This window comes from Molothrus ater, chromosome 6, assembly GCF_012460135.2.
Source record: "Molothrus ater isolate BHLD 08-10-18 breed brown headed cowbird chromosome 6, BPBGC_Mater_1.1, whole genome shotgun sequence".
In the NCBI taxonomy this organism is placed as follows: Eukaryota; Metazoa; Chordata; class Aves; order Passeriformes; family Icteridae; genus Molothrus; species Molothrus ater.
Genome location: NC_050483.2, coordinates 41,557,316 through 41,585,252, shown reverse-complemented (window position 1 = coordinate 41,585,252; position 27,937 = coordinate 41,557,316). Strand labels below are relative to the sequence as shown.

General features: G+C 38.5%; 1 protein-coding gene across 18 annotated transcripts in view; it reads right to left on the bottom strand.

Moving 5' to 3' along the window:
- The window catches only part of NRXN3 (neurexin 3), a 966,298-nt gene that overhangs the window by 592,837 nt on the left and 345,524 nt on the right, over positions 1-27,937 (bottom strand). For 13 of the 18 annotated variants that reach the window (XR_008508436.1, XR_008508437.1, XM_054515101.1 and 10 more), the window contains exon 10: positions 27,268-27,294. The exons of the other annotated variants lie outside the window; for them this stretch is intronic. Coding sequence is in view for 11 of the 13 variants with exons in the window: in XM_054515101.1 (XP_054371076.1) it covers positions 27,268-27,294 (27 nt within the window). In the remaining 2 variants the exon portion in view is untranslated. The remainder of the gene's footprint in view (positions 1-27,267; positions 27,295-27,937) is intronic. 18 annotated transcript variants of the gene reach the window in all.

Sequence of the window (27,937 nt, the reverse complement as noted above, 5' to 3'; positions counted from 1 at the left end):
AAATTATTGCTTCCTTTCTATCAGACCTGGACCAGCTGTTTATTCCTTCAGCCTAGCACATCTATTAGCTTCATTTTCATCTCATATGGTCATTCAGACATTAGTTGCCTGCTGGAGAAGTCCATTTTTACATAAAAGCTCTCATCTAGTGTCTGTTCAGTTTTGCACTGTCTGTCACACCAAAACATTGTAGCTGCATCCTCAATCTATACCAGAAAGGGATCATCCAATTTTTGTGAGAAGTTTCTGGTATCAATAGAAAAATAAATGGCTAATCAGGCAGAGGCTTGAAGAGGTAGTGCTGTACCCCAGAGAACACTGAGAAGACTGAGGACAACTTGTACTTATAAACAGCTGACTTAGATTGTCTCTTGGAAGAGAGACATTTCCTCCTCAAATGAAGGAGGCAAGTGTGCTACCTGCAAAACTACAAGGTGTCACCACAAAGAATTGTTCAGTTGCTAATTATAAGGGTGCTGACAGGAGAAAACTCCCATCTGGTTTAGATAAACTCCAGAAAAAGAAAGCTTTATCAAATGCTCTGAAAAAAAACCCAAAAAACCTGGAAATTTCAAAAACGTTAAGTATAAAATAAAGCTAGTAGTGTGTTCACAACACTGTAGAGAAAGGATAAGGTAGGCCTAATAGTCAAAGCAATAAAATATATCAAAAACATCCATCATTCCAACCTTTATTTTAGGCAAGTTCTGCTCTAAAAATAAAATCCAATATGCTTCACCTTTAGCCAAATGTCCTGAGGAAAAACTATTGTAACTTTTTTGTCTGCCCACTCAGTTTGGTAGTAGGCACATGGCTACTTTACATGGAGATTCTTTCTCCATTCTTTCTCATTGCAAGACATGAAAGTATCATAAAAGTCCCACTCTTCTGCAAATACTCCTGCAGTTCAAGAAAGAAAGCAGCCCAGCAGTATGGAAAATTCCTGTCCCTCCTGCACACATCCAAACTGCCTTAAGAGTTAGCACAATACAAACGCCCAAGCCTGTCAATCCTGCACCTTCAGCAAGAACTCCCTCATTTTAAACAATCTCAATTAAAGAAAATTAAAATTCATTTAGTTCTGTACTGTGCCCTTTAGACCTCATTTAGGCCTTAGACCTCACAGTAGCCCACAGCAAAATGCAATGGTGGCAGCAGTACTGGTCAGTAAGTGTTGGACCCTGGCGCCTTCAATACTGAAATAAGTGCCAGTTCTACAAAAGGTCATGCACTGGAGAGGATGGACCACAGAGGCTCCAAAATGGAAGTCAGGACTTAGAGAGGCACCAGAGCAGCAAACAGACATAGGTTTCTCTCTTCAACATACAAAACTGTCTTTCCTGTGCAGGTAATCTAGTTTTTGGCAACATTGGGACGAGGTTTTGATTTGCAGATTTAAACTGAACTGTTTCTCTGCTTGGTGAAAGGCTTGTTTCTGCTACGTATAATGTACAGAGAAATATAATGATTGTATATATTACACACCTGTTAAAAGTCAAAACACTATGGTTTTTTTCCAGCATCATGGAAACCATCTCCCCTGGACATTCTGGACCTGCAGAATACAGAAAGGTACTACCTAAAACTAACAGTTGTTTTCTACACCTGATAAAATGTGGGTGAAATTTCAGAGAAAGAACCAGCAGAAATTACAGAAGCATGAGTTTTGTGGCTGAGTCTTTAGAGCCCTCTCTGCCTCATCAGAATTATCTTGAATAGTACAGGGTGACACTTAAAGCACTTCCTGACAAGAAGATTCGCTTCTTGCAAGACATGAGTGGTGTTTGAACACCAGAAGGGCACACCACTCATAACCCAGGATTCACTTATTCATTCACTATTACTCAAAGATCACAAATTATAGTTTAATACCATCATCAAAAAGAATTACAACCTTTCCTTCTGTCAGCACACCCTGAACCCTGACAGAAAATGTCTGATTTCCAGGTGCTTACCATTACAGCTACACCACTGAAGTGATAAGAAAGTCAAAAGTGACTGAACACAGAGACTTAGTTTGACCTGCCCTTTCATATCTAAATGTAAGCTTCTTTTTAGCAAAGCCATAACAGCACTCACATCTATCATTAATGCTGCTAAACTGCAATTAGAGCTGGCAAGTATATAGTTCAGAGAGAGCTGCAAGCAGCAGGCGTCCCACCAAGCGATGCCATGTTCTCACCTTCCCTTCAAACAGTTTTTGCTACAGAAGCTCCTGGCATTGTTGGGCAGGGGCAGACCAGAAGAAAAGTTCTCACACAATTTTCTGTAGCTTCAGGGAATCTATACATAGATTCCCTGATTCATACCAGCAAAGAGACCACAATTTCTAGTTCCATATATTTCCTGACAGTATTTCTGCAGCCTTCACAGCCTTTATTATTAATTAAGGTTTTGTAACTTCAGGGAGGTAAATCCCACTCATTCATTTACGTACAAAATCACCAATTTTGAACAAGGTCAGTTCCAGAAAAGCCAGGAATGGATTAATATCTTTTTCTGGGCAGAGTAAGTACTATGATCATATGCACTGACCTCCTGCACCACACAGGCCACAGCACTTCAGCTAGTAATTTCAACACTCAGACCGTAACTTCAGTTTGAGCTAGAGCTTATCTTTTAGAGACACATTCAGCCCTGATTTAGAGACTTCAGGTGATGGAAAATCTTCCATCCAACTAAAAAAATTGTTCCAGTGATTAATTACCCACACTTAGAGATGGGTTCATTATTTTAAGTCTCAATTTGCCTAGCTTTCACTTTAGTCATCAATCCTCATTACACATTTTCTGCTCCAAAAAGATTAAGGAGCAGTCTACAATCAGAGATCTCTTCCCTGAACAAGTATCTGTAGGCTGTCTTCAATTCCCCTCTTAACCTTCACTTCTATAAACTCTGTAGAGTGAGTTTCCTTGTCTCTCTACTCAAGTCATGACACTTCTAAAGTACACATCCTTAGGAAGTAATATATCACATCATTTTTTTCTCAACACTTCCAAGTTTACTAGGAAATGCTACTTTTGATGCAAAGGACAAAATCTTAAATCCTTACTTTGTTAATGGTCGCCAATGTCATATCCAAGGCAATTCCAATGCATGAATATTCCTCCACTTGTACAACCCCGTTTTCCCAGCTAAGAATTAGAGGGAGCATATGCTTAACTGGCTAAAAAGTTTCCCAGTTCCCTTTTCAGAGCTACTGCTTCCAAAGTAAGAAATGCTCTTTGTTACTAGAAGCAGGAATTTGCCACAGGCTGTATTAAGAAATCAATTACCCAAATGAGCCCATCTCACCAGCTATTCAAAAAAAATCTAGGCTGATTGATTTTCCCACAGCAATATTTGTCTCTTCATTACCTTTCTGGTAATTTTAACAGCTGTGTCCTTTATCTGCTCATAACATTACACCCATTACCTCTGCCATGCTCTTGATCAAATAAAGTGGTGCATGTATGGCACACATCATCCACGGTGCCATCTTTCCCCTTCCTCAAGGGTGTCACTGCCACAGCTATAAAATGACACAGCCCTTTATTTTCCATTGTCTAGGCTTCACTAGAAATCAGAACTGATATTTTACAGATCAATTGTTTCACCTTTAAAAATATTTTTGGAATAAACATTCAGGTCTCAGAGGCTTAAGACCCATTAATACAGTACACATTACACATGCAGGATACTCTATGATCACTGCCACTGAACTATTCTGAGATAACAACTGGCACTTTTCCAAATACAGAGTAAGGTATTTGCTGATTACTATTCCTTTCTCTGCACTACCAGTGATCATGTTAGATATTCATCACTCACACTCCATAATGGAATACTTTTTAATTAAATAAATCTTTCAGAATTTAAACTTATTCACCATAGCCAAGTTTATGGTGAAGTATTTTTTATTGTGATTGTTTGATTTTGTTGTGCTTTTTTTTTTGTTTTAAACAAATCCACATGTAATTCCTATAGTTTTCTTTTTCAATTGTTTGCAGTCAATCTCCCAATTTCTATTTCTTTCCCCTCAACCCAAAAAAGACCATGCTCTGTAACTCTATCACAGCACATTTAAGCACCACACAGAAAGCCACAAGGACTTTCATACATTTCATTATGCACAATCAGTCTCAAATAACATTGTGCTTCATCACCCTTGTATGTCCTAGCCACATAAAGTAAAGGAAAATGAAAATTATTTTTCAAATATATTCCTTCTATATAATAAGAAAGGATCATACATAGCCCAGATATATTTGGTTTAGAGCTCAATACTGACAAATCCAACATTGCCTGTTATTTAGTTTTGTCCAGAAAGAAATCCTCCAGCTTCTAAGTCAGAAAGAGACCCAGGGAAACTGGTGGCCCAAATGCTGCACAGCTAGCTACCAATGCACATATAAAATATTCCTCTGTAGGACAATTTTCCTCAAACGCTATCAAGCTTTAACTACCTCATGCCTATGGATTAAAAACCTTAATAACACTATCAAAAAAAACCTCAAAAATAGCTGGGATACAGGTCCAGTTAACAACAGATCACCAGTCTCAATACAACAAATCAGAAACTGCAAGCTATTCCCATTAAATACTCAAGAGAGCTACAGAAAGTGCTTTGGTTTTGACTTCCAGATCCAAACTATCATGTATTCCATTAGGCTGCTCTAGTCACAGTACCTGCAGAAAAGAAAGAACCCTTTCTCCCTGATGGTAAGGGCCCAGTAAAGCTCTAAAGGAAGAACTCTCAGAACAGAAACTAATTATTGAGCCCATTATTTGCAGTAAATAACAAAACACCAAACAGCAGCTCACCATCAGGAAAAGGTGAGGGTAAGTACAGTTACCTTTGGCAGCAAACAGATTCACACTGGAGTTCCCATTTAAGACATGTTTTTAAACTCGAGGAGACTTTCTGAAACCAGGTTATCTTATTTCCTTCAGGATAAGCTTTAAAGCAAAGAGAAAGCAATTCAGAAGGGTGATAGCCTATGACATAGCAGAGTTCAGGCCACAGTGTCATAATGATTCCTGCTGCCATGAAGGTGGGTTCACAGCCACAAATGCTGTTTACACACTGAAGAGGTGGGGCACTCCCCTACAGAGATGGATGAAATCAGTGTTTCATTTTCTCTCCCTTTTAGAAAGCTGAACTGATCCGGTAATATTGACCTTGTACATTTAGCAATATTGTACAATGTTCACAGCTTACAAATTTTATTCTGTTAGTTTTCTTCCCTCCCTATGTTAAATATAGCTTTACCTGCTTCTTGGTCACTCTCGTTCCTTTTCCATCCTTGTCTTCCTGCATTCATCCCCTTTGTGTTCAACCACCTTTCCCACTATCAAGAACCATTTCCTTGGCACTCTTTTCATCCCCATATACACAAGCTACTTAGATGGGAACAGCAGAGAAGGGAAAAATGCGTTTCTTCAGAAACACTGTGAGTCAGCAGGGCTGGTTAAAAAAATGCTTCTGATAGCATGCCACAGGAGTCTCTCAGGCTACTGTCTGTCCTAATGAAATGAGTAACACACAAAAAGGAAGGAGGAAGAGGCAGTTTAGACTTCATGCTCTCAGGTAGGGCTGCCTCTTCTAAAACAGCTCTCTGAAATATGCCATTTCAGGTTTCACACAAAGAAAAATATTGTTTCATCTCTGTGCCTCAGGTAAACCAGAAAGCTTCATTTGTGCTGAGACAGCTCCAGTAGGGCCAGTCTGCACCCTGAGGCATAAGGAATGCAGAGCTCTGAGCACAAACCCAGCTGTGCAGCCCTCCCACACCAATGTGGAGAAAATCCTCTCTGCTAAGTAAAAGTTATATAAATGAGAGAGCAGATAGCAATGAAACATTCGGCCAAGAAAGGAGGAGGGACCTGGAGAGCCTTATATTGACTAGAAATTTTTTATACATTCAGTTGAGAGGGCTGGAAGAGTAAATTCAGTTATATTCAGGATAAGCAACCACAAATAAATCTCAGAAGTGCAGCACTGGAGCTTAATGAAAGTAAGTAGCCTTAGACAATAAAAGTAAACACCAGGTTTCACCCATCTAGCATCCTAGGTTATTAAATGTTTCTTAAAAGTTGTATCACAGGAAAGATTAGCATAGGCTAAAGCTCTGAATACAAGAAGGCTTTAAAGCCCCACTTGCACTCCCTGTTTTGTCAGTCCTCTTGGAAACCCCTTCTGTCCCCAGAATGTGCTTTAAGCCTGTCCCAGACTTTCTGTTAACACACAATGGACACACAAGCAGTGGCAATGGCTCGTGCTAGACAGTGGGGAGGTATTACTGCTGTCAAAGGTGAGGGGGGGAAAGACAGAATATCACAATGCAGAGACTGGTAGAAGCTCCCACAAGACACATAGCCAGTCACCTCCACAGAAAAGCCAGCCCCTGGATGGCTGGGGACAGAAGAAGGGTGCCATGCCATGAGGGGAAGGCCTTGGCTGGGCAGTCACAGGACTTCAATCTCACTTTCCCAGCTGCTCGGGTCACACCTTTGGGAAAGGAAATGCCTACAGAGCTTCTGTCCCTATCACTATTGAGTGAGACTACTCACTGCATGGTCTGGCCATGCAAAAATGGTACCAGGTTCCATCTGTCCCAACTCAGAAGAGCTATACCAGCACTGGTTTCCACCTCTCTCAGGGGATTCCAACTAGATTCAGGACTCAAGTTACTTTCCTCATACCTTGGCAATATCTTTGGTGCAAACCAACTCCCACATTCCTGCAGAAGGCCCAAAGTTTTATGAAGAACCTCAGGGAAGACTACAGCCCCCACCAAAGTCTCTACCTGCTGATGATGCACATAGTATGGGACAGGTTGGTCCAAGCTGAAGACTGCACAGCTTTTTCAAACTCCAGTTAAAAAATGGCACTGAGATGGTCTATAGAAAGGCACTGTCTGATGTCAAGTCACTGATGTATCAAACCCCCAAAGTGTACAATTCAGGGCACTGCCATTCCAGTAATACTACCAGAGGATCCAAATAATGCCAAATAGGATGAGCCTAACTTTGAGCACTGGCAATGGGGTTCAGTGAATATTGGTTCTGAAAAAAGGTACGTACACAGGATTTTAATAACTTGGATTTAATTTATGCCTTTACTAGATATATTTAATGTATAATTGGCAAATGCCCCTTATGATTATAAGGGACTTGTAAATCCTTAGTGTAGATACAAATTTTAAGACAAATGTACTGAATGGTGATGCATCCAGATAAAAAATATTTCAACACATAATTCATAGTTCAAAGGGCATTTAAATGCAGAAATCAGTCCTGAATCATATGGGAGGTCAGGATAGATCATAATGGCATCTTCAGGCCTCAAAATGCATGAAGTAAGGCAAATGATAAAGATGTACTGGTAAAGCTGAACTCCTGAAAACAGATTATCATAGACAATTCAATGTCTATGTGTTTTGCAGAAGATGGGTGACTCTGTGGAGTACTTAAATTTGTTGTTCATGACCTGTGTGTACTAATGTGGATTCTATGACTTCTGTGGTCATTGTCCCAGCACTTCGTCGGGCAACTCTCTTTCTCCAGTGAGGAGCTTGTACCACACTGACTGCTGTTTCCACGATTTTCAAATCAAACTAACAATAAGTCTTCAACTTAGCATTTAAGACTACCCCTGAAGCATAACATCTGAATTTGAGGTTTGCTATTAGTCACATACTCCCATCAGGGTGACAGATAACAATTCAACTACCAAACCTGCAAGGCCTCTTTCTAGCAATACTTTTCATAGAATCCCACTAGCAGTGATTCACATCCTTCCCAGTCTTTCTCAGTTTGTGACTAACACTGAAACACTGAAGTACAGGCTTACAAGCAAAATTGTCTACTCAATTTGTATGCCCTTCTGATGCAGTGACACGGTCAAGTCTGCAGTGTGAGACAGCAGACTGTCCTCAGTGCTTCTTCAGACAAGCTTAGATTATCAAAACTGGTATTTAGTTTTTGACATATATAGATTTAGGAGTATTGAACACAGAAAATCTCTTGACAAAGACGGGAGCTGGAAAACCAAGCCCACATTTTGGAAAATGTTGATTCCCTGTCAGATCCCCTCTCTAGCTGGAATATTGTTGCATTTTATTTTTAATTTATTCAACATCCTCTAGGTGCTGTAAATGAAAGATTAGATGGCTGTAATTTAAATATTCAGTGTCAGTATAAAACAAACAGCCAGATTCCTCCTGAGAATAAATATTTCTTAGCAGCAGTAGTTCAGCCTGTAGATTATTTTTTCCATATTTTTTCCTACTATAAAGGGGAAGATGCTAGCAGATATCACAGTTCAGTGTTTAGCAAGCAACAGAGTGCCAAGAATTGTCACCAGATGAACTATTATAATGAGTGAAGAAAGAAATGCTAGATCTGTCAAGTGGGAAGGGGATGCTTGTGAGCTTTTGCTCTGCAGAAGGTACACAATTGGTTCCATTTAGCACTACCTGCTCTGAAACTTTCTGTCCAAAAAACCCTTGAGAACTCTTGATCGGAAGAAATATCAACACAAAATCAATTAGCAGCAATACTGTACTTTCCCAACTGGATCCCTTTTGGATCAAAATTAATCAAATTCATAGGATTAATCTCCCATGACTCAAAAATCAGGAATTTGAGAGCAGGATCAAATGTAGTATAGATGTAGTATTTTTGAGGGAATTAATTCTCTTTGTGGGGAGGCTAGAGAGAAGAGCTTTTGCATGACAGGATACTTCTACATTCTTTCTTCTTGCCTTTTTAAATCCATATGTCAAAAGTTAAATATCACTTTCAAAAATCTGAGCCTATCTGAAAAAACATCAATGACAGTCTTCTGTCTCACACATCAGATTTGTCTTTAGAAGGTCATAAAGATGGAGCAGACAATTCTGCTCATGAAGTCTGTACTTCCACAATTAAAATCCTCCAGAACAGTCCAGCAACAAAAAATAGTGGCCAGAACCACAACCCAGCAGGCACAGCTTTGATGGTGTTACTGGTCCAGAGTAAACCCGCTTAAAATGTGCACGTGTAGAGCATAGAGAGAGTGGAATTTCTGAACACACAGGGTTCAGCTGGCAGCCTGAGCTCAGGTGTGAGTGCTGGCCCTCTGCAGGGGTGTGACAGCCCTATGGCCAGTGAAGGAATAACATTGGAAAAAACAGAAAAATTAAATGGATTCCTAAGTCCCTTTTGTTAAGCAAACCAAGTCATTGCTATTAAGTACTAAAGAGGAAAATCTCCTTTGAAATGACTGAAAGCAAAGGCTTAGGGAAAGGGCACTGGACACCAGCAGTCATTGTGCTGCTGATGACAGGGTATGGAGGACAGCAAGGATCCTGGATAACTCAGCTGGTGGAGCCACATTTTCCCTTATTTTTACTGGAAATCCAAAGCCCTTGTCTTTTCACGTGACTTCATGTAGCTCCTGTACCTGCATTTAGTTGCCTGCATCAGCACCCCAACTTTTGTCTCAAGCTATCCAACAGCTGTAGAAATTAAACTTCACTGACACTGTCTAATTTATATCTTTCCCTCATGAAAAAGCAGCTGAAGCCATGGAAGATGCAGAGTGCCATGGAGAAAGAAAAATTCCATAAGCGATGCTAGGCACAGATTTTTAAACGTGGTGCTTATTTGAAAAAAAAAAATACTTGCTCCTGTTGAAAATCTCTCTGTCTTAGCACTCACATTTTTGGCAGTGGTTTTGGTGAAAGTAGAAACACAATCTTAGACCTGCCTTGAAAAGACAGGACATGCAAGCTCAGCTGGCTTGTTCTAGCTATTTGCAAAGCAGTTAAAATGGTTCTTTCTTCTGTACCCTTGGCATGAACAAATCAATAAAAACATAAAAAGATTAGACAGAGTGAAAGAAAAAATGACCGACTGGCAAGATAAATAGATTCTGTAAAGACACAAAACCATGCAGAACCATTAAGGCCCACAGGCCAATTGATAGATGCACTCAGTAAACATACACTGTGCAAGAGTGTTCAGCAATTGCAGCAGAGAAATTCCAAAGACAGAGGCTCTCCCAGAAGTCAGAAGGTAAAGAAAAATGGCTCCAATCTATAACAAAAAATTACATGCACACACACGCTGTGGTTTTGAGCATGATTTCCTCTTTTATATTCCAAGGCTTGGACATTGCTTTGTATGTTCAGATCAAAGCAGCAGCTTTCAGAGCTCTGGTATTGTTTGGTGTTATTTATAGAAGGGCAGAGAACAATTATTCTCAAGGTACATGAGGGTTCCAAAACAAATAGGTTAAGACCAAGCTGAAAGAATTTGGAAGCCAATTTGCCACATTACATATTATACACCCAGATCAGAAGTGCAAGTCCTCATTCTCTCTCTGCTCTGACTTGAGAATAGTTGTTCATTTAAAAAAAATAAAATTAATATTCTATTCTCATGAACAGATGACCCTCCCTTCTCATATATTTCTCATGCTTTCCCAAAGTGAAAAAATGACTGCACTCTACTTTTAGACATCTAAAATCGACCTTGTCAAAACTACGTCTTTCATTATTTTTGGATCTTTCACCTTTATTTGTTATTTAAAACCAGTCTCTTTTCAATTTCTTTCTATCCCCTCACACATAATTTAGTCTCTTCCGATAAAAACTATTCTTCCTCTGCATTTCCTCCATGTACTTTTACCTAGCTAACATTCCACATTTTTTCAAACCTCATGCAAGAACTTATTTCATTCTTTTATATGGGATGCACATTACAATTCTTTTCCTGATAATACTTGTCTTTGTGCTTCTGACTCAAATTCAAAAGGAATATTGCCTTCTTATGTCAGTAAGAAACAGAATCATATTCCAATCACATGTGTGTCACTAGGCCTTGTATGTACATACATCTCTCTCTCTGTAAGTTTATATGAAATGAAATCCCGGGAGACACAGTTAAAACCAGAAAAATTGTGATCATATGTATAGAGCTGATAATCACATGAACACTCCTGTACAACATGAAGATGCCTATGACATAATTGCATAATTAGAAAAAAATTTCAGTAACAATCCACTTTGGTTTCATCTCAGATTCCAAAACAAGAATCTCATCAAAGCTGTGAAGTTTAATACCAGCAGTGTTTCACTGACCTCCTGGCACTTATGAACGTAAACCACAGGAGCCACAGCTCTAGACATGTCCATGAGTGCAAAGTGAAAGCCATGCCAGGCACAGCTTCAGTCACACCTGCAATGACATTTCCCAGTGCACAGGCCAAAGGGAAACCACACTGACATAAAACGCATCACATCATTAACAGGGTAAGCAGATCATATTGTCATGGCACAGAGTCAGCATCATCTCTTTGCTTTTATCTAAAGAATTAATATTTTTTTAGCACACAAACAAATTTTAGCTTTAATTTTAGCTTTAGTATTTCTTCCTACAGCAACTAAGAGACTGCCATGTCTGTAAGGTAGCTATCTAGTTCTGGTGTATAGTAATGAAAGAAGCAAAGCATCATATATGGAGAGTGTCATAAAGCAGGTAACCTGTTACCCAGTCTGCATATATTGCAGCCATCCAGAGAGAGATATGCAATTATGTGCAAGCCAGTATAATTTCTTAATGTCAACCTCATCATTCTGGCCTAATTATTCTGTCTTTTTTATGGAAATTACAACTGAATCTGAAGTACAGTGCATAAATACCAAGCCTATAAACCCTCACATACTAACCACATTTACAGCAGTCCAGTTATTGCTGATGCAGGAGACTGAGCATTTGTTTTATTGTTGTTTAAGGATCAGATTCATCATTTCACACTGTTTCTGAAGATGAAGGCACTGGTGTAAGAAACAGAGTTGTCTCCCTCAATGCGCTTTTCTCAACAAATACAGAAAAATCAAAGCATAGAAGGAAGACAACTGCTAATAACATTTTAAAATTTCATTGTAAGATTTGATCATGTATGGATAGAACATTGCATACACTTATTTTTGTAAATATTTTCATATATTCCTGCTCATTTAAGTTCATTTTCTTTATTACAGTTTAATCTGACTTTTAATTCGCATTGGTGTGGCACTTTTCATTGAATTGATGGTATATCTATCTAAATAACTACATCTAAAATTACACATATGCCATGGATTTGATTTCTTTGATTTCTTTCAGGAAACTAATTACCACACATAAAAGAGAAAAATTTGCTTGCTGTGATTCCACCAAAATGAACCAGCCGGACAATCTGGCCTTTAACATTTTGAAAAACATTGCATCTCACTGCCACTTATTACTGTAATGTCATGGGTAATAAACAGAAATTCACAATTCTTTCATAGGCACTAAATATGTTTGCACAATACCTTTGTACTTATGATATTAAAGCCATTACAGACATTCATGACTTCAGTTCCTGAAGCCTTCTGGCAAGAAGGTCACTATTATTATCTGCACACCACTGAAAAGATTAAATTCTGGTAAATAAATGACTTGCCCAGAGTCTCGATACTGCGGAGTTATGTAGAGATGATGATGATTATTATTATTATTATTACTATTACTATCTAGGGACTCTGAGGTGATGTTGATTTAAGAAGCCTCTATCAGGCAATGTTCCTGATAATCACCAGGATGTGCAGGTGGCTCCAAACTGCCCACTGGAGGAGGCTGAGTTAGCTTCCAGCTTCAATCCATTCTCTGGAAGATCTTAGTCCTCTTCACTGACTAAAGAGAGACTAGTGTCAACAAACTAAATACTGCTTAATTTAATCATTAGTCTAAATATGAACACCCATACACTCCCTCTATGCCTTTTATCCTTGAACACATTTGGACAATAAAACCTTCAGAGCAGATTCTGTTTCTAAGCCATCCTGTAAAAATATATGGCCATCCATACATAGATACTATTCTTATCAGCAAGAACTGAAAGTAGGTTTTTCTTCATACTTGAAGCACTTAATATCAAAACAGAAGTAGTACTATCCTGTGCTGTGAGGGCACCAATAGGATGTTTTTATCAAAGGACATACTACCTGTCTACTATGCCAACATACTGGTATTCTCTGATATTAGGTAGCAATCAGGTTATGAATGTAAATTAGTTCACCTACCAAAACTGCCTTATCTTTTTCAAATATGAGTATTCTGGTCTCTCTTGCCTGTGAACACACAAGAGCTGGCCACAGCAGAAGTCTGTGGAAGTGAAGTAGGAATGGGGAAGCTAGGCCCTGTCTCTAGCCACTGTGGAAATCCTAGAAGCTATAGATAGAATTCTCAGTACTCAAAGAAAATAAGTTGGAAGTTTGGACCAACCAAACAGAAAGAGAACTTGGGCAGTGGATAGTGATTGAAGTGATTTAGAAACATCTGTCTCTTTATATCAACAGTTCCACAGCACAATGAACCATTATGGCCTGTTCACTAATAGTATTCTGATAAACTAACAGTAAGCAGAACAATGTACAACACTCATCACCAACTGATCTTCCACTGAGAGATTTTCTATACTCATTAAGAACTGACTCAAACTTCACTACAGTCTCTGATGCTTAGAAGTTAGGGTTTGAGTTTGTTTCACCTCTGTGTTTGCAGCCAGAGAAATTGTACAGCAGTGGTCTTGTTAGTACTTCAGATAATTTTTTTTCAGAAAGCACTGTTTTTAAAATGTGGTTGCAATGGTCTTGGGAAATTTCTTCCTAGATTTTCCTCTGCCCTTGCAAAATCTGTACAGGATTTACACTGGATCTACTACAGTTTCAGAAGACTGACTGCTACTTAGAAGCAAAAGGTCTGAAACTATTGTCACATGAGACTGAATGTGAGGTTTATTCCAGTAGTGATGCAGTTAACAGTGATCACATTTCATGGGTAGCATTTTATCCCTAACTGATCAGTTTCAGGTATACTTGTAGTTAGCAGCTAAGCACTTTTATTTCAATCAGTATGCAGACCGCAGGTTTCCAAAAAGTGCACTGGCCATGAATTCAGTCCCATCTCCTTCTTGCAGAAGTAGGAGTTGGATCCCTCCATATACTATTGGTGCAGTGAGGAAACAAGAGTGAGTAAGAATGCATAATCTTTCTTTTTGCTCATATTTCCCTCTCTAATAAAACTTGTAGTGTAGCACCAGGGTTGAATGGCTGCAATGAAGCTTTCTATCACTGTCAGAAGAGCTTGAAGAATGGTACCATATTAGGGCAGGTTTGAAAGCCCATAATATCACCGCTACTGCTTCTGCACATTTTGTCCTTCACTAATTCCATGGTGACAGTAATTCCACCATTATTGCAGCCTCGTAAGTATTAAATCATCAGCGTCAGTATAATACTCTAAAGATAAAAAAAATGCTTAAGAACTCTTCAGAATTTTAGGCTCAAATCTTAGCTCACTATGAAACAGAATCAAATATTCTTTCAGTAGTGTGATCAAAAAAGAGATGCCAAAATAAAGCAATGCTTTTGCCCATTTTTAGATTAAATTACTGTTCCTCCACAAAAAAAAAAATAGAAGGGAAGTAAGTGTGTTAAAATATTTTACTACACATCCCTCCTTTATTTTATCAGAACTGCAGTTCTACAGGTATCTCTAAGTTTTTCTGTATTCCCAAAGCTCTCAGGAAAGTGATGTTTCTGTTACATTTCTGGTCCAGCCAGAAAAAGCAAAGCAGAAATCTTACATGAAAATGTGTTCGTGTTTACCCATGGAGTCTTAACATAATACAGGTCCCCAGAGGTAAATACATTAAAATACACAGTTTTGCATTCAAAGCTGAGTGACTGAGATCCTCAGTCTTCTCAGCTCTAAATCATTCAGATCACAGTGTTTGAATTAGGCAACAACTCTCCCAACATGAACATATATCTGTACCACAAACTTGGATTTACTTAATTTACTTCACTACAGGAAAAAATACACAGAACCTCTCATTTGTCATCATTTCAATTCTGAAAATTTCCCCATAGTATTTGGGAGTAGATCTCTTAAGGCCTTAAATCTGATTCTTCACAAACGCTGAAATCCTGTGAAATTTGACAGCAGTTGACTACGTTCAGTACCTCTGCAAAACAGAGCTAAAGTAGAAAAACATCTTAATAACCTCCTAATGGAGGTTACTGAAAACCATAGTTTCAGCAATCAGAATGACAGAAAGCTGGCTCTTTTCCCCCTTACAGTATAGAAAAAATTGACATTCGAAAACCATAAAAAGTGATGCAAGGAAGAGGAATAGATTTGTATTTTAACTCCATTTGAGTGAATTGGAAAAAAGGGCTTTGCTTGGAAGGGCAAAGCAGAAAAGTACCTCTCTCAAAATAAGGAAGAAATATTTTTTTTATGATGCATCAAAGTTTACCTGAAACAGGAAAGTATCTTTTACTTTTCACTTTTCTATTACCCATAGTGAGGGAGGTGGCTGGCTCTCATTCACAGTAACATTTTCCCACACTGCACCTTCCACATTCACACTTAGCAATTTGAAAGGAAACCTTGTCCAGCCCTTTGTCTCCGTAAAAAAACTTCAGAGCCCAAGTTCTCTGTCCTGTTTTTCAATAGCTCCCTTGCCAGAGTCACTCTTTGTGCAATGGTGAAACACACTTATTTTTCAAGTTTATCTTAGCTCAGCTCAAAAAGCATCAGACTGAATCTATGGTAAAGAAAAGCACAAGATCTTGTAGAATTTTAAAGTCAGGGGATTTTCTTATGAAATGAATATCATATGCAGTTCCAATATTACCTTAAAATGGACTTCAAGTTTAATTACTCATACTCAGAATTCTCAGAGAGGTTCTGGCTGCTTCAGCTGAGGATTTGGCTTTAAAGCAACATCATGTTTTCCATGTGTGGAAGCTGCCCTGGGTTTCTACAGCCTAATCAAGGAAACTCCTTTCTGAATTCATGCCTAGTTAGGAATAGCTGAATATCAGCTATGACAATATGACTGAGTTTAATAAATATTTTCTGTACCTTCTTAGCCTAGCTGCCCCACATCCACGCTAGGCTGTTCCTATGAACATCCTTCATAATGTTCCTATTTATGAAGGATTATCCACATTTCTGTATGAATTATTATAAAACACTTCAGCTCCATAAGTATTCTACAAAATTTCCAATTTCAGGAGGTGTTAAACATTTCTATAGGTAGCCCCACTTATATTTTTTATTAAAGATGTTCTGTGCACACTAATCCATGCATACTTTTCTTATTACATCAAGCCTGATGTTAGATATCACTAGCTTTCCTGAACTCAACTTTTGGAATCAGATGCAGATGGCAGAAACAAATGTTTTAAATGCAGTACAGTATCCACAGTATGTGAATGTGATCTCTAGGAAAGAATACTGAAGTTAGGATAACCTGATTTGGTGCAGCTGTCAGAGACACAGAACAGTAGTTTCTGCTATGGCCTGGCAGTCCCTTCAGTCTCTATTTTTGGGTTTATAGTGTTTAAGGCACAAAGCTTCAGCTGCATGGCATCAGCTGTTTTCATCTGAGGCAAAAAGAAGTAACTTCAAGGAAGCAGAGCATGCAGTTGTTTGCTGTGCTGATCAGTACTGGGCTATGGTACAGTCCATTCTTTGTCCATTACTTGCTTCCTATAGAGCACAAAAGATATGGTAGCCCAGTGATACTGTCAAGCACCTGTTTGCAGTCAAGTCTCACACACTTTGCTGTGAACAGAATCTTCATCTTTGCTGCTTTCTACAAAGAACTGTGAACATACCTTCAACTCTTTCACAGGTAGAAAACAATAACATAGCAAACCCAAAATGATCGCATCACTTTGGAGATGTATTTAAGTTTCTCAGCACATGAACTGAGAGAAGACTACAAAATCTCCAACTGCACCACGAGATGGTGCTCAGCCCCCTCTCTAAGACACATATGGAATACACCAGAGTCAGGAAAGCTTGCTTGAACTGGGTACTGGCATTCCCAGCATAAGCACACACACACGATTCCTTCTCTACAGCCGTCCTGGACACAGCATTCCCTGAAAAATACTGTTGTGCTGCAGAAAAAAGAAAAAGAGAGAGAGAGAAAGAGAAAGAAAAAGGCTCTGCATTTTTAAATGTTTTTTATGCTGCTCCACTTTCTCTGTTGCATTTTATTATGCTTGAAATAAGTCAAAATGTGAGTAGTGAGTGAAATATTATAAACCTTTATTACAACAAGAAGAGGTCAATTTTATTGGTGCTGCTTTCAGTGGCAATGATAATTTAGGAAGCAAGTTTCCTTTAATCTAAAATTATCCTAAGCAGAAAAATATCATAATATAATAAATTTCAAGTAACAATCTTTCATTCTTTCTAATATAAGAAAGCACAGAACTAAGTGAGGCTAGTTTCTGTCCACTAAAAAAAAAAAAAGAAGAAGTGATATTATCCACACTTTTGGCATCAATACTTTGGCAATCCTAGGCCTATGATCTGTATTTTTATCGGAGAATGCAATTTGGTGGCAGAAAAGGCTACAGTAACAATGTGATTGGGGTACATGCAATAAAGGTTACAGTATAATAGTAACTACTAGTGTATGGTTTGGCCGGCTGGGCACTGACCTCTGAAAATCTCTGTAGTTTTCTACAAAGATGCTTCTACCATCTTATGTTAAAGTTGAGAGTTGCCACATGATCTTTGATGCAATCTTTCACAGCAGAACTGGCTATATATCAGCAGCAATGAGCATTTAATCTGGAAGAGCCCTTATAAACTCCTGGCTTCAGTCACTATCTTACTAAGGAAGCACTCCTTACTAGCCTGCAAGGAAAAAACCTCTCACATATCTATAGCTCTTACCAGGGGCCTCTTTGCATTTAAACATTTTTATATAATTTCTGTCTTTAAAAAGGAATTATGAAATTCCAGCAACATTTGCACCGAGAAGTTTTTTGTCTTGCACTGAATGTGCAAATCCACTTTTTTCAAATTAGAACCTGTACCATTATAAAAGCTACACGTGTCAACTGCAACGTAGGGAATCTGTTCAATATCCGGAACTCCTATTTGAATAAATGAAAATAGACTTGGGTCTGGGACCGTGAAATATCAAATTTATGACATCTTTCCCCAACTCAGGTAAGAAAGGCTTGTGGTTTTGCTTGCAGCAGAACAATTTGGCAAATTCTGTCCCTCCTCTTGAAGCTAAGAACAGAACTCCAAAAATTCAGGAGGAGAACCATGCTAGATGGAAGACTGCAACTTCAAGTTGTTAAAGTGCTTTGTTTAACAGCTTGGTAAAGCAGCGACAGCTTGAAACGTGAAAGATGCTCTTATGAGTCAAAAGCAACACCAGTTACATTTCTTCTTTTCCCTACCAGTTCAAAACAGTGGGCTGAATAATTTCAAATAAGACTCTGTCACAAGAAAAAGGGGAACAGAAAACACACTAATCCAAATTATATCAGCATGCTAGCAGTTTATTAATATACAATTAAATCCTTATCTGAACCTACTCTTTCATTAACAGGTAATTAGCATAATAACTACTCTATTTTGTTTTAAGCTTTCTGGTGATTCTGTACTCAAATTTCATGAGCAAAAAAAATAATAAAATATCCTTAGACGATTAAAACTCTACCTGGTGATTTGATTTCCGGTTCATAGTCAGGCCTGGACACTGGCAAATCCACCAAAAGGAAGAAGTTATTTTTCCATAATGAAGTGAGCTCACATGACTGTTTACTATAGCAATCACCGAAGTGACACAAATCAAAAAGAAATTTTACTGGGGAAATTACTTGAGAACTTCTCTCAGGCTTTCTAACTTTTCACATTCGGAATGAAAATGCTCAGCATATTGCATTTTCCACTAGGTAGAAAATGATTTATGATGATATAATGAATCTTCACCACTGATCAGACACATCTGTGGCATCTTAGTCAGCTTTCTTCTGCCATCAAGGCTTCCAAATATTGTACCCCCTTTGCACAAAAGAAGGAAGAAGCCAACTACTGTCTTCTTGGCCCTGAAATCTCAAGAGTCACCTTTTTTTTTGAAAAGTACAGATGATAAGACATTAAAAAATATTACTGCTGAAAGTTTTGCTAAGAGCACATTTCCAGAGATGCAGCAGCAATGCAAGCTTGCCATATGCATCATACACCAGTGTGCACCAGCTTGACCAAGCAAGACCCTCTCTGGGAGGAAAAGGGTTCTTGTTCTCCATGATTCATTTTGTCCCTACACTAACATTTCCAAGCTGCTTCCTCCAGAGACCACAAATCTGCAGCTCACCTTTCCCAGCTCACTTCTTAGCAAACAATATTTAAGCATAGAAGCATCAATGGATATTTTTTAAGTGAACTTCTTACTCTTGTGCACAACTGCAGCTCTCTGCTCCCAGAGAGAAATTTTCTAGGAGCAGTGCCCTTTGCCAGACAAACCAGCCTGGCAGTGGAAAATACAGGCAATGTGATGGATCACAGTGGCAGGACAGTAGCAGTCACTGCTGAAAGAGGTGGGATGGGTGAGGATTGTTAAACCTGGAAAAAACCTCTCTGCTGTGGAAAGGCAATTGTTCTCTATTATCAACCCTCTCACCATTCATGGAAAGAGTAGCTAATACCAAAGTCCTAATGCAGTCACTATTTGATTTTAAGATAAACAATAGCCTGACATCTTAATCCTGGAAATAACATCTTTCATACTCCTACACAGCTCCCTGGTGCTACCTCTCACACACCAAGTTTGCTCAAATGTAGTGCCTTGTGTAGAAAAAGAAAGTAAGTGAAATGGAAAAAGAAATTACCAAATACTTGATGGCCGGACACCATAAATGACATTGTTTCAGTCTACCTTTAGCCATCCATCTCACCGTATGGCAGCAGAAGCATTGCCTTTTTAAGTTCTATATAAAAGTATTCACAAGCTTTCAAGGGTATGTTCTCTTCCTGAGTGTACTGACTCGGCTGAGAGGGAGTTAATTCAGAGCAACACCCATGGTGCCATGTTTTGGATTTCAAAGCAAAACAGTGTTGATAATACACAGGCAGGCAGAGAGTGAGAGAGCAACTGTGTGCTTCTTAACCACCTACAGGGGTTAAACCAAAACACTGAGGAAAGTGCAAGTGATGACAGCTGATCTGAAAAGAAAACAAATCAATTTATACAAGGAAAGTGGCCAAAATAACAAATTGAAGTGCTCACATATTTTTCTATCAAAGCCTTTTTTTTTTTCCCCAGGCATCCTGGCTGAGATTCTGCAAATATTGCAATAAAAAAGAAAAAAGGAAATAAGACTGTTTTCCTGAGACATGAGAAAGGAAGCTGATATTATAACAGCTGGTGAATAAGAGAAAAATGTTGCTGACCATAATTAGTTATTCAATGTACCATTAAACAAAACCTAGCATCACAAGCTTTCTTCCTCCAAGTTTCACCAACAGTATCTTTCTCCTCTAAAAATAAAATAAAAATAATTTTTCTTTTTAAAACCTACCTCAAACTTTTCATATTTCATGATCTTTGTTATAGCATCCAGGATCCCAATACTTAATTAGCATTTCTGACATTAAGTAATGGGTATCTAGTTTAGTGACAGGATGATTAATATAATTTGCCTCGACCTTTAAAACAGTTCTCTTTTTTAGTTATAATCCCACAGAAGGGGTGAGAGGCTAAAGGAATTGAAAATTTATATATATGTATATGCACAACAAACACAATCTTTTCACAATTCAAAAGGAATCAAGAAAAGCTGCTGGGGTAGGAATGATAGCCAGTAAACCAGAAGAGCTATTTTCCAAAAGTGGGTCATTGATTCCTTACAGATAACTGCTGAGTTTCCAAGGTTAGTTTTCTTTCTTGTTAGCTCTCACCACAGCAATTTAGGTAAAAACAATGCAGAACACCTTCTGCCAAGCTCTGCTTTCATCATTGCCATCCCTCCATACTGATGACCTGTCTCTCCCTGCATACTGGCACTGAAGACTCAGAAGTGAGACTTTCAAAGGGACAGTATTGGCTGGAAGATGAAGGCTGACTACTCTTAACTAACAGCTGGGCCTAGCTGAATTCTAGCAAACACAGACTTGTGTTTGTAGCCTACATCTGTGGCCCCTGATGAAATATTCCGGGATTCAGAGACCTTGTGATATAGCAAACTGCAGTTTAGGATTGCTCAAATCAATTATGCCACAGCAAAACCTTAATCTCCATGGCACTGTCTGGATGAGGAGGATTAAAGACACTGTTAAAAGCCTGTGCTCATTAAACCCAATATTCTTCCCCCAATAATGGCAATCACTATTACCTCTTGAGCAGTCACTCCTTATCCAACATCCACTGATCCTTAAAGCTCACTGATTTGGCCTTAAATTTACAGAACAGATAGCATCCACCATAGCAAGCAGTGCTTGGGCTGATTGATTTTTGTCTTTTTCTTTATAACTATTTAAAGCCTCATTAGAGATGCTCTCTCTGGGTTGTTCACAAACAAAATTAATAATATATAAAATACTCGCTTCCTCCTAGATCCAGAGGCATGAGTTTTCAGTTTTGTGCCAATATTCTTGGAATTAAAAAAAAAATTGACGTTCTGGCAACTAATTACACAATGTAATCTACAGAAGACATATTGTCTAGACATCCTTGAAGGGGACCAGTTTCTCATATGTTCTTTATGTTTCCTCTCACCCAGATGGAAGATGTCCATGTGGAACCCTAAAAAGGGACTTATCCTTTCCACTACAACTGATAATTGCATGGATTCTTCTGCTATCTTTGTAAAACAAGCTCAGAAGCACTACTGCACTTTGTCGGGGTACCAAACAACCTCTGAGTTGGAAAACGTGTCCTGGTTTGGGTTAAGAACAGGGTTAATTTTTTGCAGCAGCAATGAGGGTGGGGAGCCTGGAGCTGTGTGGGCATGGCCAGGGTCCTAATATCATTCAATACCATTTCATGTCATTGCCAGGGCAGGGAAAGGGACCTCTTTCTCTCTCTTTTGGGAAAAAAGAGAATTCTTTTCTAGTCATGGGCAAAGCGTGGTGGTTAGAGGGTCTGCCTGCCATTGTTTTCATTGTCCCACTGAAGGGGAGGGGTAAGGGGTGCAGCTCATGGTTTTCCTTTCAGTCGGAGCACTAAGTTGAAGAATACCATTCCTAAACTACAACATTAAGTCAAGAGGGTATTTTTGCCACCAGAGACTTGGAATGGGCTTGAATCAAGAAAGTCTGAGACAAAAGAGGTCACTTTTTAGTAGTTGCCGCAGGGAAGAGGAATTTGTTGCATTATGAAATAAAGCTCATCTCCACATCCATAAAGGAGCTCAGGGAGATAGCAACAGGAGAGGGAGCACAAATAATATCTTCCTGAGTTATATCCAGGGCCATCAGCCCACCAGAGACCCATATGCTCAAGCCCAGAGGAGCATGGACACAGAAGCAGGTGGGAGCCCAAATCATGGACTCCTGAGCAATGAAAACCTTTCCAGGTCTGTCCCAGGGCTGTTCCAGCAGAGCCATTGGTTCCAGTGCCCCAGCATGACACTCATCACTACATGACAGCTGGACCAACTCTTGATATCACCTTTTGGATTAAGGGGATTGCTGCATAGGGTGGGACATATGCAATGCTGGGAAAAGCAATTTGGGGTCAGACAGACTTACTATGGGATGTTTAGGGGAGAAACCAAACGCACAAAAAGGGAGAAATTCAGGTGATTTTGGGAAGAGCAGGAGTGGGAAAATAAATACGGGGTAAGGGTATAAAAAGGGCTGGGCATGTAAATAGTTCCTGATGAGTATTTTTATCTCATCAAAACAGCCTGTCCTGTCTTCTTATTAAATTCCTTTCTATATCTTTCCTGGGTGAGAGCCTTTTATTCTCTGTGCATGAGGGTGTATGAGTGCTGCAACTGGAGTCAGGCCATGGGCTCAACAGGCCCAGATGTTCATGGTGCCTGGAAAGGATGTGGGCCTGTGAGCAAGCGTGTGAGCTCTAGCAATGGGCCTGCCAAGAACACATCTTCAGCTGGCCACAAACAGAACCTGGGAGAAAACAGTGGCAGCAGCCTCACCTCTCTCGGGCTGTCGGATCTAGCAGGTTCTCCTCTAACAGAATTTTTAACTTGCTGCCTGACAAATATCTGGGAGGACTGCTTTTGATCCCCTGAGAGAAGTCTTCCAAAGACAGGCTTTCTCCCTTCTTTTCTCCTGCACTGTGGTGCAGCAACAGCACAAAGCCAGACCAGCATCCCAAGTGTGAGACTGCTCAAAGGTGAAATCATTCTCAGCTGAGCTGTGCAAATGCTACAGACACACACCAGCTTTGCTTTCACCACTACAATATGACATACTATCAACTTGACACTTTTCAGGCTGCATAAGCATTCATTTCTTCCTGACTATGTTTAAATGGAGCTAGGAGACACTACAGTCACAAATATTAAGTGGATGTTTAATCATACCGCTTCACTTTCAAAAGAATGTTTTCTTGTTAGAGTACTATTAAGATTTTATTAAAACGACAGCAATATAACTAGGAATTGGGTAAGTGCACTTGGTTTTACAATATTTTGATTAGAGTTAGCACAGCTTCCTATTTACTTATGATGATACAGAAAAAAGAGAACTTTAAACCTCTTCCAGAAAGTTACACATCATAGATTCATATTTTATGCTGTTACAGTGGCACTTAATAAAATGAATCATTAACACTGCACTGAATAAGGCACTAAATACAGTAAGCATGGCAACTGAAACAGGAGAACCAAACATATTCTAGCTGTCATTATTGTCAAAAATTATTGCATTTCAAACAACATGTTAAATGTGAGATCTCACAGAGACAGAATCAACTGTGTAGTAGTGATTAGACTGATTTTTTTGTACCCTTCTATTTACGCTTTTAGCAGCAGGTAAAAGAAGAAGATATGGAATTTTTGAGGCATCAAAAGTGACATGAAAATAGATGATGGCTTGTCTGGCAAGCTTTAGTGAGAAGAAAACGCCTTATTATGAAATAACAAGCAATAAGACAGAAGTGTTCACTGTCCCAAGGAGCTACTTTTGGCAGATCTCTCACAGTATTAGTGTCAAAGTATGTGACTGAATAATGACACACCACATAAAAGGCTTGTGAGGAGAGAGGACTAGACCAAGACTAGTATCCAAAAAAGAAGACAGAGTGAGAACACCTCCAAAATCTAACAAATCTATAGCGCACACACAGCTATGCCCTCCACACTTAATACTGAGTAGAATGCTGAAAACTCTCCACATCTAATCTGATATGAAGTGGGGTCACTGGATATAGAATAAGGAAATTAAGGAATAGATACCTTTGAAAAAATGAAGGAAAATCAGAGCACCAGACATGACACAAACTATAAAATTATCACAACTTCAACTTTCTTCAAAGTGAACAACGCATTTCAATAAACAGTTTACAGGAGAGGGACCATTTTCCTAGTAAATCCTATTTTAAATAAATGAAATACGTGTAGCCAAAAATCCAAGAGACTTATATTTATATACCTACTCTCCCCATGAACCCAACCAACAAAATTGTGCTATCCATTATGTCTGCTGTTATGTTGAGGAATCATTCAATGCAGTTTATTCACAGAGTTTATTTGGAGATCCTCGTCCTTCTTGTGGTTGTGCTGATTTCTCACTCAAAGGAAAAGAGAATTACTATACAGCTCCATATGTGTGAGCAGAAGTGTTGTTGGGTCTTCTAAATGTGCAGAAACAGAAAAGCTCAGTTTAGGTATCTTCAAGAGTGAAAGGAAAGGGTGAGATGAGTATTAAAATAAGTACAGAGACAGTAAAAAGCTGAAATACAACAATTATGAAACACAGAGAGAAGGTAAGATGAAACTATGGAAAACAATATTTTGCACCAGATATAAAATAGCCCAAAGATACATAAGAGAAAAAGCCCTCAATCTTTTCAATGAAAATTAAGAGCAAGTATAAAGGCTTACCTGGGACAATATGCAAGACTCCTCTCAAGCAGTATCAGCTTCAATGTTTGAAATAGCAGGCTCTTAAGCTGCATGTTCCACGAAACCCAAAAAACACAGCTCTGTTTACCTTTAAAACCATGCACTGGGTCCCTTCTATTCAGTTACCAGTGGCGACTGCTTGACCTGAAACTCTTCAACTGCTGGGAAGCCCATTTGTCAAGTTACTTTAAAACACTTCTGCTCATTTCAACAGACCCTGGCAGACATATCTGTATGTGGATAACTCCCTCTGCACAAGTAAATGTCAGTGTGCCTGCAGGAATGCTTACAGTGATATTTGGTCTGCTTCTGCCTAACCATATTTTATTCATTCAAGGGTACAGTTTTCACCAATCCCCAGCAGGTTCCCTTCTAGGAAACAGGACAGATGACCTGAGTTATTGCAACAGGCAGCAAAAAAAACAATGTATTGGAGGGACTAAGAGTAGAGACATTTGTTTTGAGCAAAGCATCATAAAAAATAAATTAGGAAGATCCAATGTGTTTTAAATAAAGAAATAAATCTAAACCTTCAGGGGAAGACTGTATTTAAAAATGCAACAGGCTCAACTATTAAAAATGCATGGTAGCAAAATGATTCAAGATGTTTTGATGCTTATGGGGAAACTAACAAAAACATGTAATTCTACTGTCTTTCCACTGCTTTCATTATATGATTCTCTTTTTCCTCTCTTTTTTTCCTTGTTTTTTTTTTTATGTTTCTTCCAATTAGTGCTAGCTATTTATTTGCATAAAAACCAGACGACTGCTACTTGCTACTAAAGCTGATTTCCTACCTGAAGATAGTCTTCCATAGCTAAACTTTAACAGGCAGCTGTCATCAAAAGTTGATGTTGACAACATTAGATTGTTGTCCAGTACCAGAGGAAATGGATCCTCAAATAACAAACATAAAGAAGACCTATGGGCAAGTGTTTTGATGGAGTTAAAGATGGCTAAGCAGCAAGAGCATATGAACTCCTATGAAGTAAAAGATCCTATTTTTATGTAAATGTCCTCACCACTGCTGTGTAAAATCTGGCTATCTCAGCTACCATATTCAAGACACTTCTTCCTATTGCACATTCTATCTTGAAATTTAGCGTGAAAACTTCGAAGAGCAAAAGGAATTCAACAAGACCTTTCAAGATTTGAGTCATACACTGACTAATCCCACTTGTAGCAGTTTAATCCCATACAATAACTAAGCACCGTGCAGCTGCTTGTTTACACCCCTCCTCCCATCAGTGGGATGAGGAGAAAAATCAGAAAATGATAAAACACATGGGCTGAGATAACAATTTAATAGTTGAAATAAAGTAAATTATCATGAACAAGCTTCTATGGCATATTAGGGCTTCTCCCCAGCTACAGGCTCCCAGGGACCACTTCCCAAGTCCAAAAAACTAATTGCTCACACTTTCATACAAAGTAGGGTCTCAATCAGCTGGCATTTGCCCTTCATAAATACTTCTACATAAAATCTAACACAGAGGACATTCAGGAAGCTGGTAACAAGTTAAGATAAGCTCAAAGCACACTTGAGAGCTAAACAGCTCCAGTGTTCGGGGAGTGCTTTTTACTTTGAGGCCTACATCAAGTTTGATCAGTTCTTTGAAGTAGAACAGAAAAGATTTGGTTTGCTCAGTCAGTCTAGAAATGGATATGATCTTTCACTATTATTTTTCACAGAAATTTTATAATCCTTCCTCCCTACTTCTATACATTGAAAGGAATTTTAGGTGACCCAGAGGTTCAGATGGAATTTCTTACAGAAACCTAAGAATTGCAAATGCCATATATATACATATATCTGTTAAGTATATATAATATACTCTAAATGTAAAATCTAGTTTTCTTTATTCTATACCCAAATAAAAAAGTAAATTTGAATAAATATCCTGTTAAGTTGTCACCAGTCTGTAATAAAGCAAGAGTTTGAAGCTTGTTTTCTCTGTTTTTAAATATGCCTGCTTTTTTGTAGTGGAGAAGTGCATACAGTACCTGTTGTTATTCTTACGTAGTTCCTTAAAGTTTTCATAAAGACAATAGGTTACCAGTGAAATATAATATCAGCTCATCAGGTTCCTGAGGTGCTCTTCTGCAAAGCTATGAAATAACAGCTCATCTCCTCCTTGGAGAAACCTAATACAAAATTTTCCACATACAATCACCCTAAAGTCTTCCCTCCTCCCTCTCCAGATTCATATCCTACCCAATTCAAAAGATTTTTTTAAAGAAAAGAAAAAAAAGAAAAAAATAAAAGAAAACAGCTTATAAAACAGCAAAGAAAATAAAGTTATTTTAAATATATATAGAAAGAGAACAAAATGAAACTTGAGGGAAAACTTACTGGCGTTACAGTTTATCCTGATACAGTCTAGATGGGGAAAAATAAATGAAAGATGAAATTGCATCCTTCAAGGTAACAGCTGCAGACATCCAAAAACAATCAGTCCACCCTTCCGGGGACAGACACACGCAAAGAGATGTGGCCATTTTATACTTATACACAGTCTGTACAAGTTCAGGAGTGGGTGTATATGTACAGTATATTCTATGTAAATATCTGTTACATAAATATATATATATATATACACACATATATATATACACATATATGTATAGAGAAATATACCAATATACATACATAGCCACATGTTGCTAGAGAAAGTTCTTTTCTTTATATTGAAACCTACAAATCTAAGAGAATCTTCCACTCCAGACCATGACTTGATATGAATTACAATTCAAAAAGTTATAATTAAGGCATTAAAGTCTCCCTCAAGACACAAGTCATACTCAAGTGTCATTTTGCTTTTTAGAGACCTTTAGCAATTTCTCTAAGAAGCTTGAAGCTCAAAGTGAACCTTTACACTTGGTTTCTTTTAAATTAATTTGTATTGTTATTGCATAAATACACCATCTGTCAACAGAGAATACCTGTAAAATCAGCCTATGAGATTTTTTGGTGCAATATTTAACCCTTTCCAGCTCTCCCAAAGACAGACCCTCTTCTAATT